Raw genomic sequence first — 12,427 nt, forward strand, 5'->3', positions numbered from 1 at the left:
CACCTTACAGCACCTTCCAGTACCTAAAGGGGACTGACGAGGGCTGGGGAGAGACTTTGTACAAGGGCATGTAGTGACAGGACAAGGGGGAATGGCTTCAGACTGAAAAGGGAGTGGGTTTAGATTAGATATAAGGAAGAAATTCTTTGTTATGAGGGTGACAAGAGAGTGGAACAGGTTACTCAGGGAAGCTTGAATGCCCCATCTCTGGAATTGTGCGAGGCCAGATTGGATGAGGCTTGGAGCAACCTGGTCTAGTGGAAGGTCTCCCTGCCCATGGTAGGGGAGCTGGAACTAGATGATCTTTAAGGTCCCTTCCAGTCCAAACCATTCTGTGATTCTGTTGTATTTTTTAGTTACGACATAAAAGTAACATTAACAAAAATAAAAGGGCTTCATTGTGGTCTGTCAGGTTTGTGCTCTTCAGTCTTGATTTCGTTTTTATCTCCACCTGGAAAATAGAGATGAGGATACAAAAGGAATACTTTGTCATATCTCCAGTATCTGTTTCTTGGCAGCCAAAATCTCCACTTAATTTCTAGAGATTTTAAATATAATTTTGGATTCTGAAGAAAAAGAAGCAGTCATTCCAGGTGTAAGATGATTAACAGCGGTGAATTTTACACTTGTGAATATACTTTCGAAGAGTGTATTGTTAGAGCAGTACAACATTAAAAGTAATAGTAATGTTTTGTTTCTAGTAACAGTGTTGTTACTAGATCTTCATCCATCTTAGGCATTTTTGCTAGCAGTTTTGGTGTTAGACAATAGTAAGGTGTTGAATATAGGATTACATATTAATACTGAATGGCATATGTTTGGATATCTGTGTATCCTGTAGGTATGGACTGGTAGATTTTTATCATGTGATAAAGTTATTTTTCCTGAAAGTAAAAATAAATTAGGATTATGTCTCAATTTCTCTCATTGGGCAAAACTTCACAGAGGGAAGAAAATGTGCATGTTTTATCTGTAGCAGGGCTGGAAGAGGTGCTCTTAATAGTGTTGAACTAGACTGGATCCTCTGTTATGATGCTCTGGGTCAACAACGTAGATCCCAGTCTCAATTGCAGCCCCGGGTTTTCTCAGTATTTCAATATATATTTAAAATTCAGTCAGGTTGCATGCAAAGCACTCATACATTTTTTGAATGTCCAGTGTGAGTGCCTATAAGTTAATAACTGCACCCACAATCAGCCTTTCCTTGGTTCCTTCCAGTTGCCCAGTGTTAGCCCTCAGAAGACCTGACTCAAACGCTACAGTGCTGATTTTGCAGATATGATATGTATATATTCATTCATTTGGTGGATGTAATATATCTGCCCCTGAAAATATAGCTCCCCGTTTTGGACATGGAATTTCTAGGCAGATAATTAAAGCAATCTCACACCTTCCAGCCTGCACCTGCCACCGTGCAAGCAGCCGCCCCAGCTCAGCTCCCCCTGATCGTATTCATGTTTGATCGGTAGTGTTTCATGGCTAATACAAATCATAAACAGGCTGTAAAAGCTGAAGCATCAATGAATCCTAGCTTTAAAATTGCTGGAAGGTAAAGTTTTAAAACTGATACTGCAAAGTGAAAAATGAAATTTAACCAGGCATTTTGGTGAAGGAAAAATAATTTATTGGATGTAAGATGAAAAGCTGTGAGAGTAAACATCAATCTCATCTTAGACACATGTCATTGATTGATGTTTGCTCTGTGCTGCTGCCTGGAGGTAAACTCTTTGAAATAGCAAAATAGGTACTTTATCTGTCTGTGGATTGGAGCACAGTTTGTTAAGTTACTGCTTTTTTGAGACCCTGCTACATCTTTATGTTCAATCAAAGTGAAAACAGTAAATCAGAGTAATTGCTTTATCCCATGGCATTCCTGTTTGTAAATGGGAAAAAATACTGTAAAAATCATCAAATTAACTTCTACTGTTTAAGCTAGATAAAAAGTCTAAGAAGTCTAGTTGAAACTTAGGAAGGTATTTCATTGATTATGCCACTTGACAAAGGCAGCCCCTTTGTCATAATTTTAATAATAGTTCAAATATGATTAGGAAAAACATTTAATGCTCAAAAATGTAAGGTTGCCATCTCTCAAAGCTCCCCTCCCCCACTATCAATAAATTTCCAAGCAGGTATCAGTTATACTTAGCTGGAAATGGAACCGGTACCAAGAAATTGGCCAGCAAAAACCCTGGACATGAACAGTGAAAGAGAAAACAGGCATTAAATGTTTTAACACTTTCATGTTAAGCACAGCAATTCAGCAAGCAATATAACCCTGTTGTAATTAAATCATCAGAGTTAAGACTATTTTCTAAAAATGCCAGGGACTGTTGCCTTTACAGGATGTCAGGCTGGTTAGTTGTTTCGAGTTTTAAAATATGGCAGAGATACAGGAATGATAGTATATTTAAATTCAGAATCCACTTTCCATTCTGAATTGAGTTTTGAAATCACTGTCCTGAATCAGGGCTGGACTGCTTTTTTATTGTGTTGTGTAAGGTTTTCCTTTGACTTTCTCTATTTAACTACTTTGGCATAAATGTAGTAATTCAGAGGAGAATTAGACTATTAAATATTTAAGAAAATGTCCTCACTTCAGCCTGAAATTTAGTATATTGACTTGTGTGCCAGATTAAAATTTGTGGAAAAATGTTCAGAATAATAGTGGACCATTTTAAAATTTATTTTCTTGATATATTGCCTGTTTTCCATGGCTTTGAAGCAGTTCCAACTTTGTTCATAATTCAAAAATGACTGTGTGCTAAAGTTTAATTTCAAAGATGTATGTGTCCTTGCAGAAAACTTGTTCACAGGTCTGGTTTGTTCTTGAAGTGCACATATCTTTTAGTCACTTATGGTATGAGTTGTGTTTCTGGGATGGATTTTTGTTTGTTTGTTTGGAACAAGATCAGCACTGTACGGTCCCGGGGGATATTCAGGGACTGCACCTGGCAGGTTGGGGATGATGTCGTTCCCATGACCCTGGGAGTGAGTGTTGTAGTCTCATGGCATTTTGATGGAGCCTTTAAATGTGATTACAGAAGAAGAAGGGTCAGTTTAGGAACAAATGGGGAGGTTGATAAAATCCGGTAGAGAGGCTCAGTCCTGGGAACCATGTCTTCGCTAGCAAAGATCTGCCAGGAGCCCGCAGGAACTGTGGGTTTGCCAGTTTAAGAAATAGTTGAATGGTGAAGCATCAACTCTGCTTTTGTAATTAGAATAAAACTTTCAGAACCTGAAGTCTAGACATACTAAGTGCCATGGGTAGCTGCTGGGGTGAAGGACATCAGTCTCCTGGGTAAACATTAACTGCAAATAAACAAGCTACACCAGCTAAATTTATATCACAATATTTGGGGGGGGGGGGTAGAAGGAAGGTGAGTGTGTATGTGGGTATAGCAAAATACTCACAATTCAGAAATAATGAACTAAATCTTTGGACTGGAAAATTATATTGGAAGGTCTGGAAAGGCAAAGGCGAGATTTCATGTTGCTGTAAATGATAAGTTCAGAAACTGCAGCCAGGTCTGCATATACATGTGGTAACACCATCCTCTGTCATGCTGGTAGGGCTGCCTGGGTCACAGCCCCCCACAGCCAGAAAATAAACTGATGCCAGGCAAGGGGAGTACCAGCAATCTCAGTTTCAATTTACCTACCCATGTCTTTAACAGCCTCAAAGATGCCAGCTGTTATAAGGATAGTGATCTTGTAACAAAATAACACTACCCTTCCTGAATCTCTCCTTAGTGATGCAGCAATTTTGTGGTTTCTGAAAAGGTCAGGCAGCATCGTTAATACACACCATACGCCTGCAAAGGCGTGTAATTCCTCAGTGAAGGTGCAGTGCTTTCATTTGTGGGAAAGGATGTCTTCCTCTGAATGCAAATTTGGGCATTCCCTAAAACAGAAGGACAGTAGGATACATTGGTGCGCTGTCTCCACCCAGTTCATTATGGAGATTAGACCTTTTTATTTGAGCTGCTCCAAGAAGTGATGTCTGAGGGAGGTAAATAGAGTCAGAAATAGTGTGCTTTAAAAAAAAATAGAAAGGAAAGAAAGAAAGAAAAGGAGATTTTTCAACATTTAAAACTTTAGACTTTTTATATGATTACTTTCAGCCTAGCCTGAGGCAACATAACTCTTTGGACTTTGTAGGAGATTAAATCCAGCTGCAGGTTTTTCAGGTAAAATTATTGCTCTGCTCCTAGGCTGTCCCCTGAGCCATCTCTATTTCTAATTAAGGACTAAAGGAAATGGTTCCTTCTGATGTCAGGAGTAGCGTGAAGAAGGCTGTGAGTATTTCTGTGGGGAGACTTGTGTCACTACCACTCTCCCATCAGGCACCAGCATGCCTAGGCTCTTCTCTTCAGGCTGCTCACCTTGCACACAGCCAAAGAGTGGGTAGTCATCAAGGTGATCTTCCAAAAGGCATCACAACAGATCAAAACTTATTGGACATACGTACTCTGAGAAGTTTGGAAATCCATGGAATTCTGATTTATCAAATATCTGAGAGTGAAATTACTCAAAGTATCCTGGAAAAATCAGAGAAGGTACGACAACTGTGACCATGTGGCGGTGATGGTGTGCTGAAAGTGCTTTGAGACTGAGACATTGGTATTTAGACCAAATTAATTGGTAAATCCAGTGTGTGCCTTGGCAGATCTTAGGGTTGAGATAAATCAAAAAAAGCAGTGTGCCAAGTCTGAGATAGTTTAATTTCTATCATACAACCTTTATTCATATATAACTTTTGCAAGTATTTGACTTGTTTCCTGTGCTTTGGTTTGTGTCCTCTAAGCATGAATTTGAAACAGATGCAGCATTTTAAAACTAATGGTATACCATATAAAAACTATTTAAATTCACCCTTTTGGAATTTGACCTGTATGAAACAAATATAAATGACAGTGACTTCTGAGAGATGAGTATTTGCATGTTCTTTAGTTTCCAAGTCTTACAAAACTGCTTCAACATTTTGGCCCATACTAGAAAAAATTCTTCATCAGTAAGCTGATGTATAAGCATGGATATTACACATATATATGTAGATATCACTCACATATGTGCATATCCCCCCATGAAGAAAAAATCATGAGATTTTCACAAGCTTGTTCTTCATGTCTGAGCTGTGGAAATGACATGCTGTAAACGATTAACAAGTAGATGTACCTTTGGGATTGTTTTAAATTGCAAATTAAAAAAAATAGAGACGAAAACTATTAAAAAGAACTGTTTTCCATTAACTGAAGTGTTTGCAATAAAGACAATTATAGCAGTTGGCAGTATTCTCCTTGAACCAAAACAAATAAATACATTTGGTGACATACGTTCAAGGAAATGTGATTTCTACAATGTTCATGCAAATAAGGAACAGCCTCACAAATGCTAGACATCTTGCCATCTGGTATTACCAAAGGAACACAACTCTCAACTTGTAGCTCTTCCTAACTTACTGCTTATAGATGGCATGTTAGGCATTGTCACACAGTTCTACCATTTGCATAATCATTCTGAATTATTGCAGGTTGTGCATTGCATTGCCAGCAGTGAGCTCATTTGAGAAGGGGGTTCAGAGACCTGGTGACTTGTACGTCTTCATCAAGTATGTCTCCATCCAATAAAGGGATAAAAATGTCCTTCCATTTCAGGAGTATCACACCAGTGCATTTTTAAATTTGTATGAGACCTAGTGAAGAATGCTGCACTTGCTTACTTCTTAGAAATTGGGTAGAGACCAGTATTATATTTAATCTCAGGGAAACTGCCGATTCTCTATTTAATTGCAAGCTAAAGTCCAAATGCAAAGCATCTCAAAGAGCGAAGAGATTCCAGATGGGGTCATGTAGCTGAGGATGAAGTTATAACCCGATCCCTGCAACTCCAGAAAAACCCAACCTAACAACAGCTATTCATTGTGGCAGAAAGTCTGCTTTAGACACAGAGGCGGTTGCTAACTGACTTAGCTGATGGGAGTATACTCAGTGGCATGATGTAGTAACTGAAGATCTTTACTCCCATAGCAGTCAATGACAACTGCTCTGCCTCTGGCCTTGGCAGCATGTGTAGCAGATGATCTCGTGCACAGGGGCCCAATGGGGAGGCCTTCACTATCTCCTTCTTCCTGGAGGAAGGCATTTTCCAAAATTCCACCCCTACAATTACTGCCTCATACACTGCTTTCCAAGGAGAATGTGTTGGCCCGAATAACATGTATTGCTCATGAAAAATATGGTATAAAACCCAAAAAAACCTCAACCACCTGTAAGTGGAATAAACAGATATGTATTTAGATGCTGTCTCCAACCTGCTATCCTGAAACCCTGTGCTTTACAATAAGCCCCTGTGTCTGAGAGCCCTGCTCGGAGCCTGGCATCTGCCCCCAGACCCATCAGAAGGGTACTGTGCAGTCCAGTTCGAGTTAGCAGCATTAACAAGCAAACACAAGATTTTGTGTTCCTTTGGTGACTGCTGAGGCATTGTTTTTAAACGCTAATAGTGCCTAACATATCCTATGTATTTTCAGCTCCCTCAAGTCTTGAATTAGAATCAGATCACTGTTGGCCTTTTGGCTGCCTTGCCTTAGGCATACTAGGTAGCATCACGTGGGTAGCCAATGCAACATATGTTTTACTAACTGGGAAGTTGGTTAGTAAGACGATGTTTTTCTTATTAACACGTTGTGCACTTACATGACATTAATACATATTCCTACTTTACAGATTTACAGTGCCAGAAGAAAAGCATTAGCTGAGCTAAGCAAAACAGGCAATCAGCATACTTGGCACATTGTCCTGAAATAACACATAAACTTTCTTAGACACGTTGGTTTTCTCTGTGAAGAGAATAAAACATAACAGACTGAAATGTGTAAACCTGTGTGGCTTCTCTGGTTTATGTTGTCATGCATTAAACTAGAAATCTGGGGGGGGGGAGGTGAAAGAAAAAAATTATTCTGAATGTCTGTATTGGAGCCAAAGTAGTTAATTTCTAAAAATTAATTCTTTTGTGTAATGCAGTGATTTTATTCTCTCTCCAGCTACACTCTACCAGCCATACATGCACTGTCATGCCAGTATTCATTTATTCATGTTCTGAAGTTGTGGTAGTGTCAAATCCATCAGAGAGAGGAATTGTTTTAGTAGTAGTTTCACGACTTGGCTGATTAACAGAGATCAGAAGAAGCAACCTAACTGTGGAAACCACTACAGCATATAGTTTTAACAGCTCTTTAGGGAGCTAGTTAATGAAAGAATCACTACAGAAACACATCCATGTGAAAAAAGGAGCATGCAACACTCAGAGGATATGTCATAAGTGGAAATATGTTCATAATTTCTATTTACTCATAGCTGTAATTACCCTCTGCCTTAAGAGTACTTTCAGTCTTTGTCAAAGTTGCTTAGATATTTCCTTTATCACATTTCAAGCAGAGAAGTTCTGTATAGACTAGATCCTGCCCTGTGATTTCTTTTTTATATTTCTGTAAGAATTTAATTATCTATTCTCTGCAAAGAAAGCACTAGCATTCCCAGAGACCTGAGCCTCCCCAACCTACTTGAACTGGCATTCATCCGATTCATGTTGGTGCTTATTTTTGCCATCTGTCTGCAAAAGTTTTTAACTTTTAAGTGCACACTGGTTTATATGTTGCCGTCTAATTTTTAACTCTTAAAAAACTATTTCTCCTTTTTTTTGTTGCAGTGTCTATGAGCCAGATAGAAATGTGCTGCGAAGGAAAGAATGGGAAAGGAGAAATCAGGAGGCCCAGCAGGAGGATGGCACATTTAACACAAGCTATTCCCTCTTCAGTGAACCATACAAGGTAGATGCTTCCCAGCTGTGTGACTCTTTTTTAATTTATTTATTCCACAGTTTAAAAATGCAGTCTGCAGAAGGCATTGTCCAGGTGTCAGTACCCTCCCCACCAAATTCCCAGAGAATATGCATGATTCATTGAGAATCGGATTTTATGTGTGTGTGTGTATATATATATATATATATATATATATATATATGCATATGTATAGAACTTCTTATAGTATTCAGCAACAAGAGTAAAATAAACTAGAATTACCCTAACAATATTTGAGATGGAATTAAAGCTAGGAGGTGAAGGTGACGGTGCCCTGTTTCTGCAACACTCAGAAGAAAACAATTGTGTAAGAATAGTGGGTGAAGGTCAAGCAGTACAGTAAGCATTATGCCGTGGCCAGGGTTAATGTAGTGAAATATGTTGCTGTTCGCTTCTTTTTTTTTCTATAAGCATTACCAAGAAAATTTATCTACTATATGTGTTTTGCCCTCACCAAAGGCAGAAGTAGCTTAGGAGTCTCAGCTCCCTGTTTTGCTTCTCGTGGTAACATTAGTTTGATGAGGCACAACTGTCTTTTCTCACTCTGTGTTAGAAGGGTCAAGCAGGATCTTCTGCACTTTTCAGAAGGCTGAAAACAGAGCCCTTGTGAACAGGACCAGAGAGCAGTATCCCACAGAGGCTGCTTCTCTTCCCCAGTCAAACCAATGACTTTGACAGCATGCATCAAAGCATCATCATGTATTGTCTGGTGTGCCTTTCCAGTAGTGTCCAAGTTACTGTTACAACCACCACATTGTGAAGTCTTTCCCTCCATGCAGCATCACTTGTCCTTGATGCTTTGGGTGCTTTAGTTCCTCTTTCCACGAGACCTATTTGGGACCTGGCACTTGGCTTCTGCACTTGACTTCCATGCTTCTATTTTTCTGCTCGTGCTTCAGGGTCAGCTTTTAGCTTGCTCTTCTTCCAGATTGTTTTTTGTATTTAGTCCCTAATAAAAAAGAAAAATCTGCCACTTTCAAACCATGTCCCTTGATGGAACACAGCTCTGTCTGCCTTGAAGCTGACACCCAGCTGCCCAAATTTCAGATTCATTACAAAGACATTTAGAAACCATGGCAAATGTCTTGAACTCCTCAAGGATCTACTTGAAAAAGTCTACTGTGAGACCAGTCAAGGGCTAATCCATGGAAGAGAGCCTGAAAAGCATAAGTCAGCTGTGACTAGGTATTTCTTGAGGGCTCTGTTTCAGTGAAGACCTAATGATTTTCCACTTGGTAGGTCCAGTTGAATAGACCACTCACAAAAAGGACTGGGCCTTTTGCTGGGTCCTCGCTACTGTTTTGTCTGTGGTGCCTCAGGTTGGTAATACTGAAGCTCAAATTACTTATAAAAGTGGTACAGTTGGAATATTTTGTGCACTTTGATTATTACCTCTGGGCTAGTGTACTGACTATCACGACAGAGGCGTGATATGTCAGGGACACACCAAGAGTTTCTGAGTTACGATGTCTGAAGGCACCTCTATGCAACCACAGTTTAATTCTGTCAACTCTAATAGGAATGATTGAAAAATCATTACCAACTCTAGAAGCAGAGAGGATACTGAGTGGATATCCTACAGGGTGATCAGAATAATGGCTCCATCCTTGCTTCTTATCTTTAAACACTATGTCCCTCTTTTGGACAATCATGTAAAGAAGGTGCTGCAGAAATACATCCTACAGCTAACTTTGTCCAGGAAACATGACGAAAGGCAAAGCCCAGGACAGCAGTATAACTCACAGCTCTGTTGGTGTGACAGCCACAGTTGCTTGGGGCGACCAGTCATTCTGGTAATATTAGACATCAAAACTTCATCAGTGACGTTCTCCGAATGCAATGTATACACTGGCAGTGGACCATTGGGCTGTCTGAACTCATCCAAGCATTTTTGAACTTTCAGTGTGGGGGACAGAGCTGTGCCTTGGGCATTTTGATCTTATTGTGGAGAGAGGCTAACTGCAAAAGAGGAAACCTTTCTGCAAAAGCAAAACTGAAACCCATTCTTAGTGCATTTAAAGATGTTCAGCTTTTGGGTGTTTCCAAAGGAGAATGAAATTATAGCAGACATTCACTGCAAGCTCTGATCAAATTCAGTATTCCTCTGCACAGCTTGAAAAACATGAGTTAAAGCCAAAGGATATGCCATTCAGAAGGCCATATCTGAAAATCAAAGGCAGACTGGAAATCTCTTAAATCTTATGTCCTCTCTCACCTTGACATGTATCACTACTACTGTAACATCGAATTTTCTCAAAAATCCTGACTCTTTGGGTTGCCCCTTATCCTGTTCAAAGTATCCATAGCAACCCTTTATGAAGGATTACAGGAAATCCAGTATCATTTACTTAAAATCTCTTTTAGAGGGGGATGTGAAAAATAGAAAATTAGTTCTGGATATTTTCCGGACAGAATATCTTGCCCCATTAACCATGTAAGTATTTTTAATGAGGAAAAAAATTCTGATGGCCTTCTGGGCAGCCATCAAGTTTATTTTTAGAAGTGCTGGATGTTGCCATCTTCAAATGCATGGATTCATCTTGCATTGCAGAAGAATATCAGAGCACTCTAAGTTAGACATGTTTGGACAAAATGCTTTTCCTAGTTACTCATTTTGTGACCATCTTTTCCTTATGTGAATGCTTAAATAAGGCCATCAACGTTTCAGAGCAAATAGTAGGACAAACTAAAGCTCGTAGCAGGTTACCTCAGATCCCATCATGTTCCCAAGAGGATTTAGGTGAATTCTTCTTTGTGAGATCAGCTACAAACAAAATCTCACCTCACATTATTCCCAGTGTGTCCTGAAGGAATAAACAGCACAGACCAGTTGTCAACACATGCTGTGATACCAGTTTGCTGCAATTATTCTTGTGGTTATCTGAGATCTCTCAATACAAGATGTCTATGTGTGACCTTCACATCACATCCATATAAAAGGCAACCTGATGACTTTTCTGAGCTAGTGATAGTCTACAGATAATCTGCAATGAGGCTTTTATTTCCTTCCCATCCAAATAGCAGCCATTAGAAAAAAAAAACCCTTCTTTTAGGGAAATTGGATTTTTCAGGGGCAAAACTTGCACGCAAATTCTTTTATGCTCATGGAGCTAGCAGCATCGGGCTGGAGAACTGCCCTCATGAGCTACGCATGCTGTAGGAGACTTGTGGGTGCCAGGGGCCCCATCCCATTTGGTGGTCCTTGTTGCCATGCTCTGGCAGGGAAACAAACCTCATACACACACTGACTGAATCAGACTGAGTGCAGGCCCAAGGACAGATCTCCCTCCATAGAGGGAAGCTGGAAAAATGTTTCTCTACAAGGAATCTGCACAGTGTGGAGAATCCACAGGAAACATAGAAGAGACCCCCTGGGAAAAAGGAAAATTCCCTGTGTCTTCTGGAAAACAATTCTGCTGGCCAAGGAGATGCCCAAATGTAGAAGTTATTTTATTGACTCCAGGAGACATTATCTCCAACCTTCTTTCTTTTCAGATGTATGTGATGCTTCCTACTTTTGAAGCCCCATTAATAGTTTCCTCTTCTTTAGGATATTGATGTGATTCCTGTGAAGTAAGGAACACCCTTTTTTAAATCACTTGCTGTCTGTGAATTAATGCTTCATAGTTCTCTCCATAGTAGGTTGTTGTCTTTATGATAGTAACAGCTGTATGTGCAGAGGGAAGATCAGGCTGTAGTGGTTGAGCCATCTTATTCCAAGTTTGAAAAGCAAAGTTTTGGATGCAACACTTTTGAGTTTTTCCCTTCCCACTCTCCTTCAATATATATTTTTGATACATATTCAGGTCTATTAGCACAGTAACAAATATATATCAGAAAGCTAGCTGGGATATATTTTACATAGTTACAAGGTAGTGTCCTTGAAATTTGAGGGCAAAAGTTTCAAGCAAAACAGGACTGCTTCTACTGTTTGACTTAAGAATACTTCCACTGTAGTCCTCTGAAAATTTGCATTTGGCAATCACAACACTCATTTACGGGGTGTTTTTGCTTGGGTTTATCTTTCCTACTAGGAGACCTTAAAAAAGCATTGTTCCAAACTGGGTGTTAGCCTTACATACCTTCCCTTACATATTCCAGTTTTCTAGAGTAACTGATGTGGTCGCTACATCTTTCGTATTTTTTAACATAACTTTAGGGGGATCTTCTCCAGTCCCTTTTTCTCCCTTCTTTCTCCTTCTTTTTGTTTTCCTCTAAAACAGAGAGTCTCAAGATGAAAGCTTGGCCTTCTGAAACCACTAGGAGTTTTCCCATTCAGACTCTATGTCTAGAAGAGAGAAAGGAGAATTGCACTACCTCATTACTGTCTTCCTCTGAAAATGTAAAGTAAAGGACATCACACGCCTGAATCTTGGAGGGTTCAGAAAAATCCCTACTGCATAAATGCTAATGATACACTCTTTTGCTTACAGTGGCTTTTTAAAGCAGGAGTCTTCAATCTTTTCCAGTATGTTTTATTTACTTGTTTTATTTCTTTGTGAAGCTTCTGCCTTTTCAGTCAGGAAGTAAATGGGTTATTTTTAAGACAATAATTAATCTTAAAGGGTA

At 39.5% G+C, this 12,427-nt stretch overlaps 1 protein-coding gene across 1 annotated transcript in view; it reads left to right on the forward strand.

Moving 5' to 3' along the window:
* The window catches only part of AFF3 (AF4/FMR2 family member 3), a 384,684-nt gene that overhangs the window by 104,089 nt on the left and 268,168 nt on the right, over positions 1-12,427 (forward strand). The window contains exon 3 of the mRNA XM_029964773.1: positions 7,708-7,828. Coding sequence (XP_029820633.1) covers positions 7,708-7,828 — 121 coding nt within the window. The remainder of the gene's footprint in view (positions 1-7,707; positions 7,829-12,427) is intronic.

The sequence above is a fragment of the Manacus vitellinus genome, unplaced genomic scaffold (genome assembly GCF_001715985.3).
Source record: "Manacus vitellinus isolate BGI_N305 unplaced genomic scaffold, ASM171598v3 scaffold_7_pilon, whole genome shotgun sequence".
Lineage (NCBI taxonomy): Eukaryota > Metazoa > Chordata > Aves > Passeriformes > Pipridae > Manacus > Manacus vitellinus.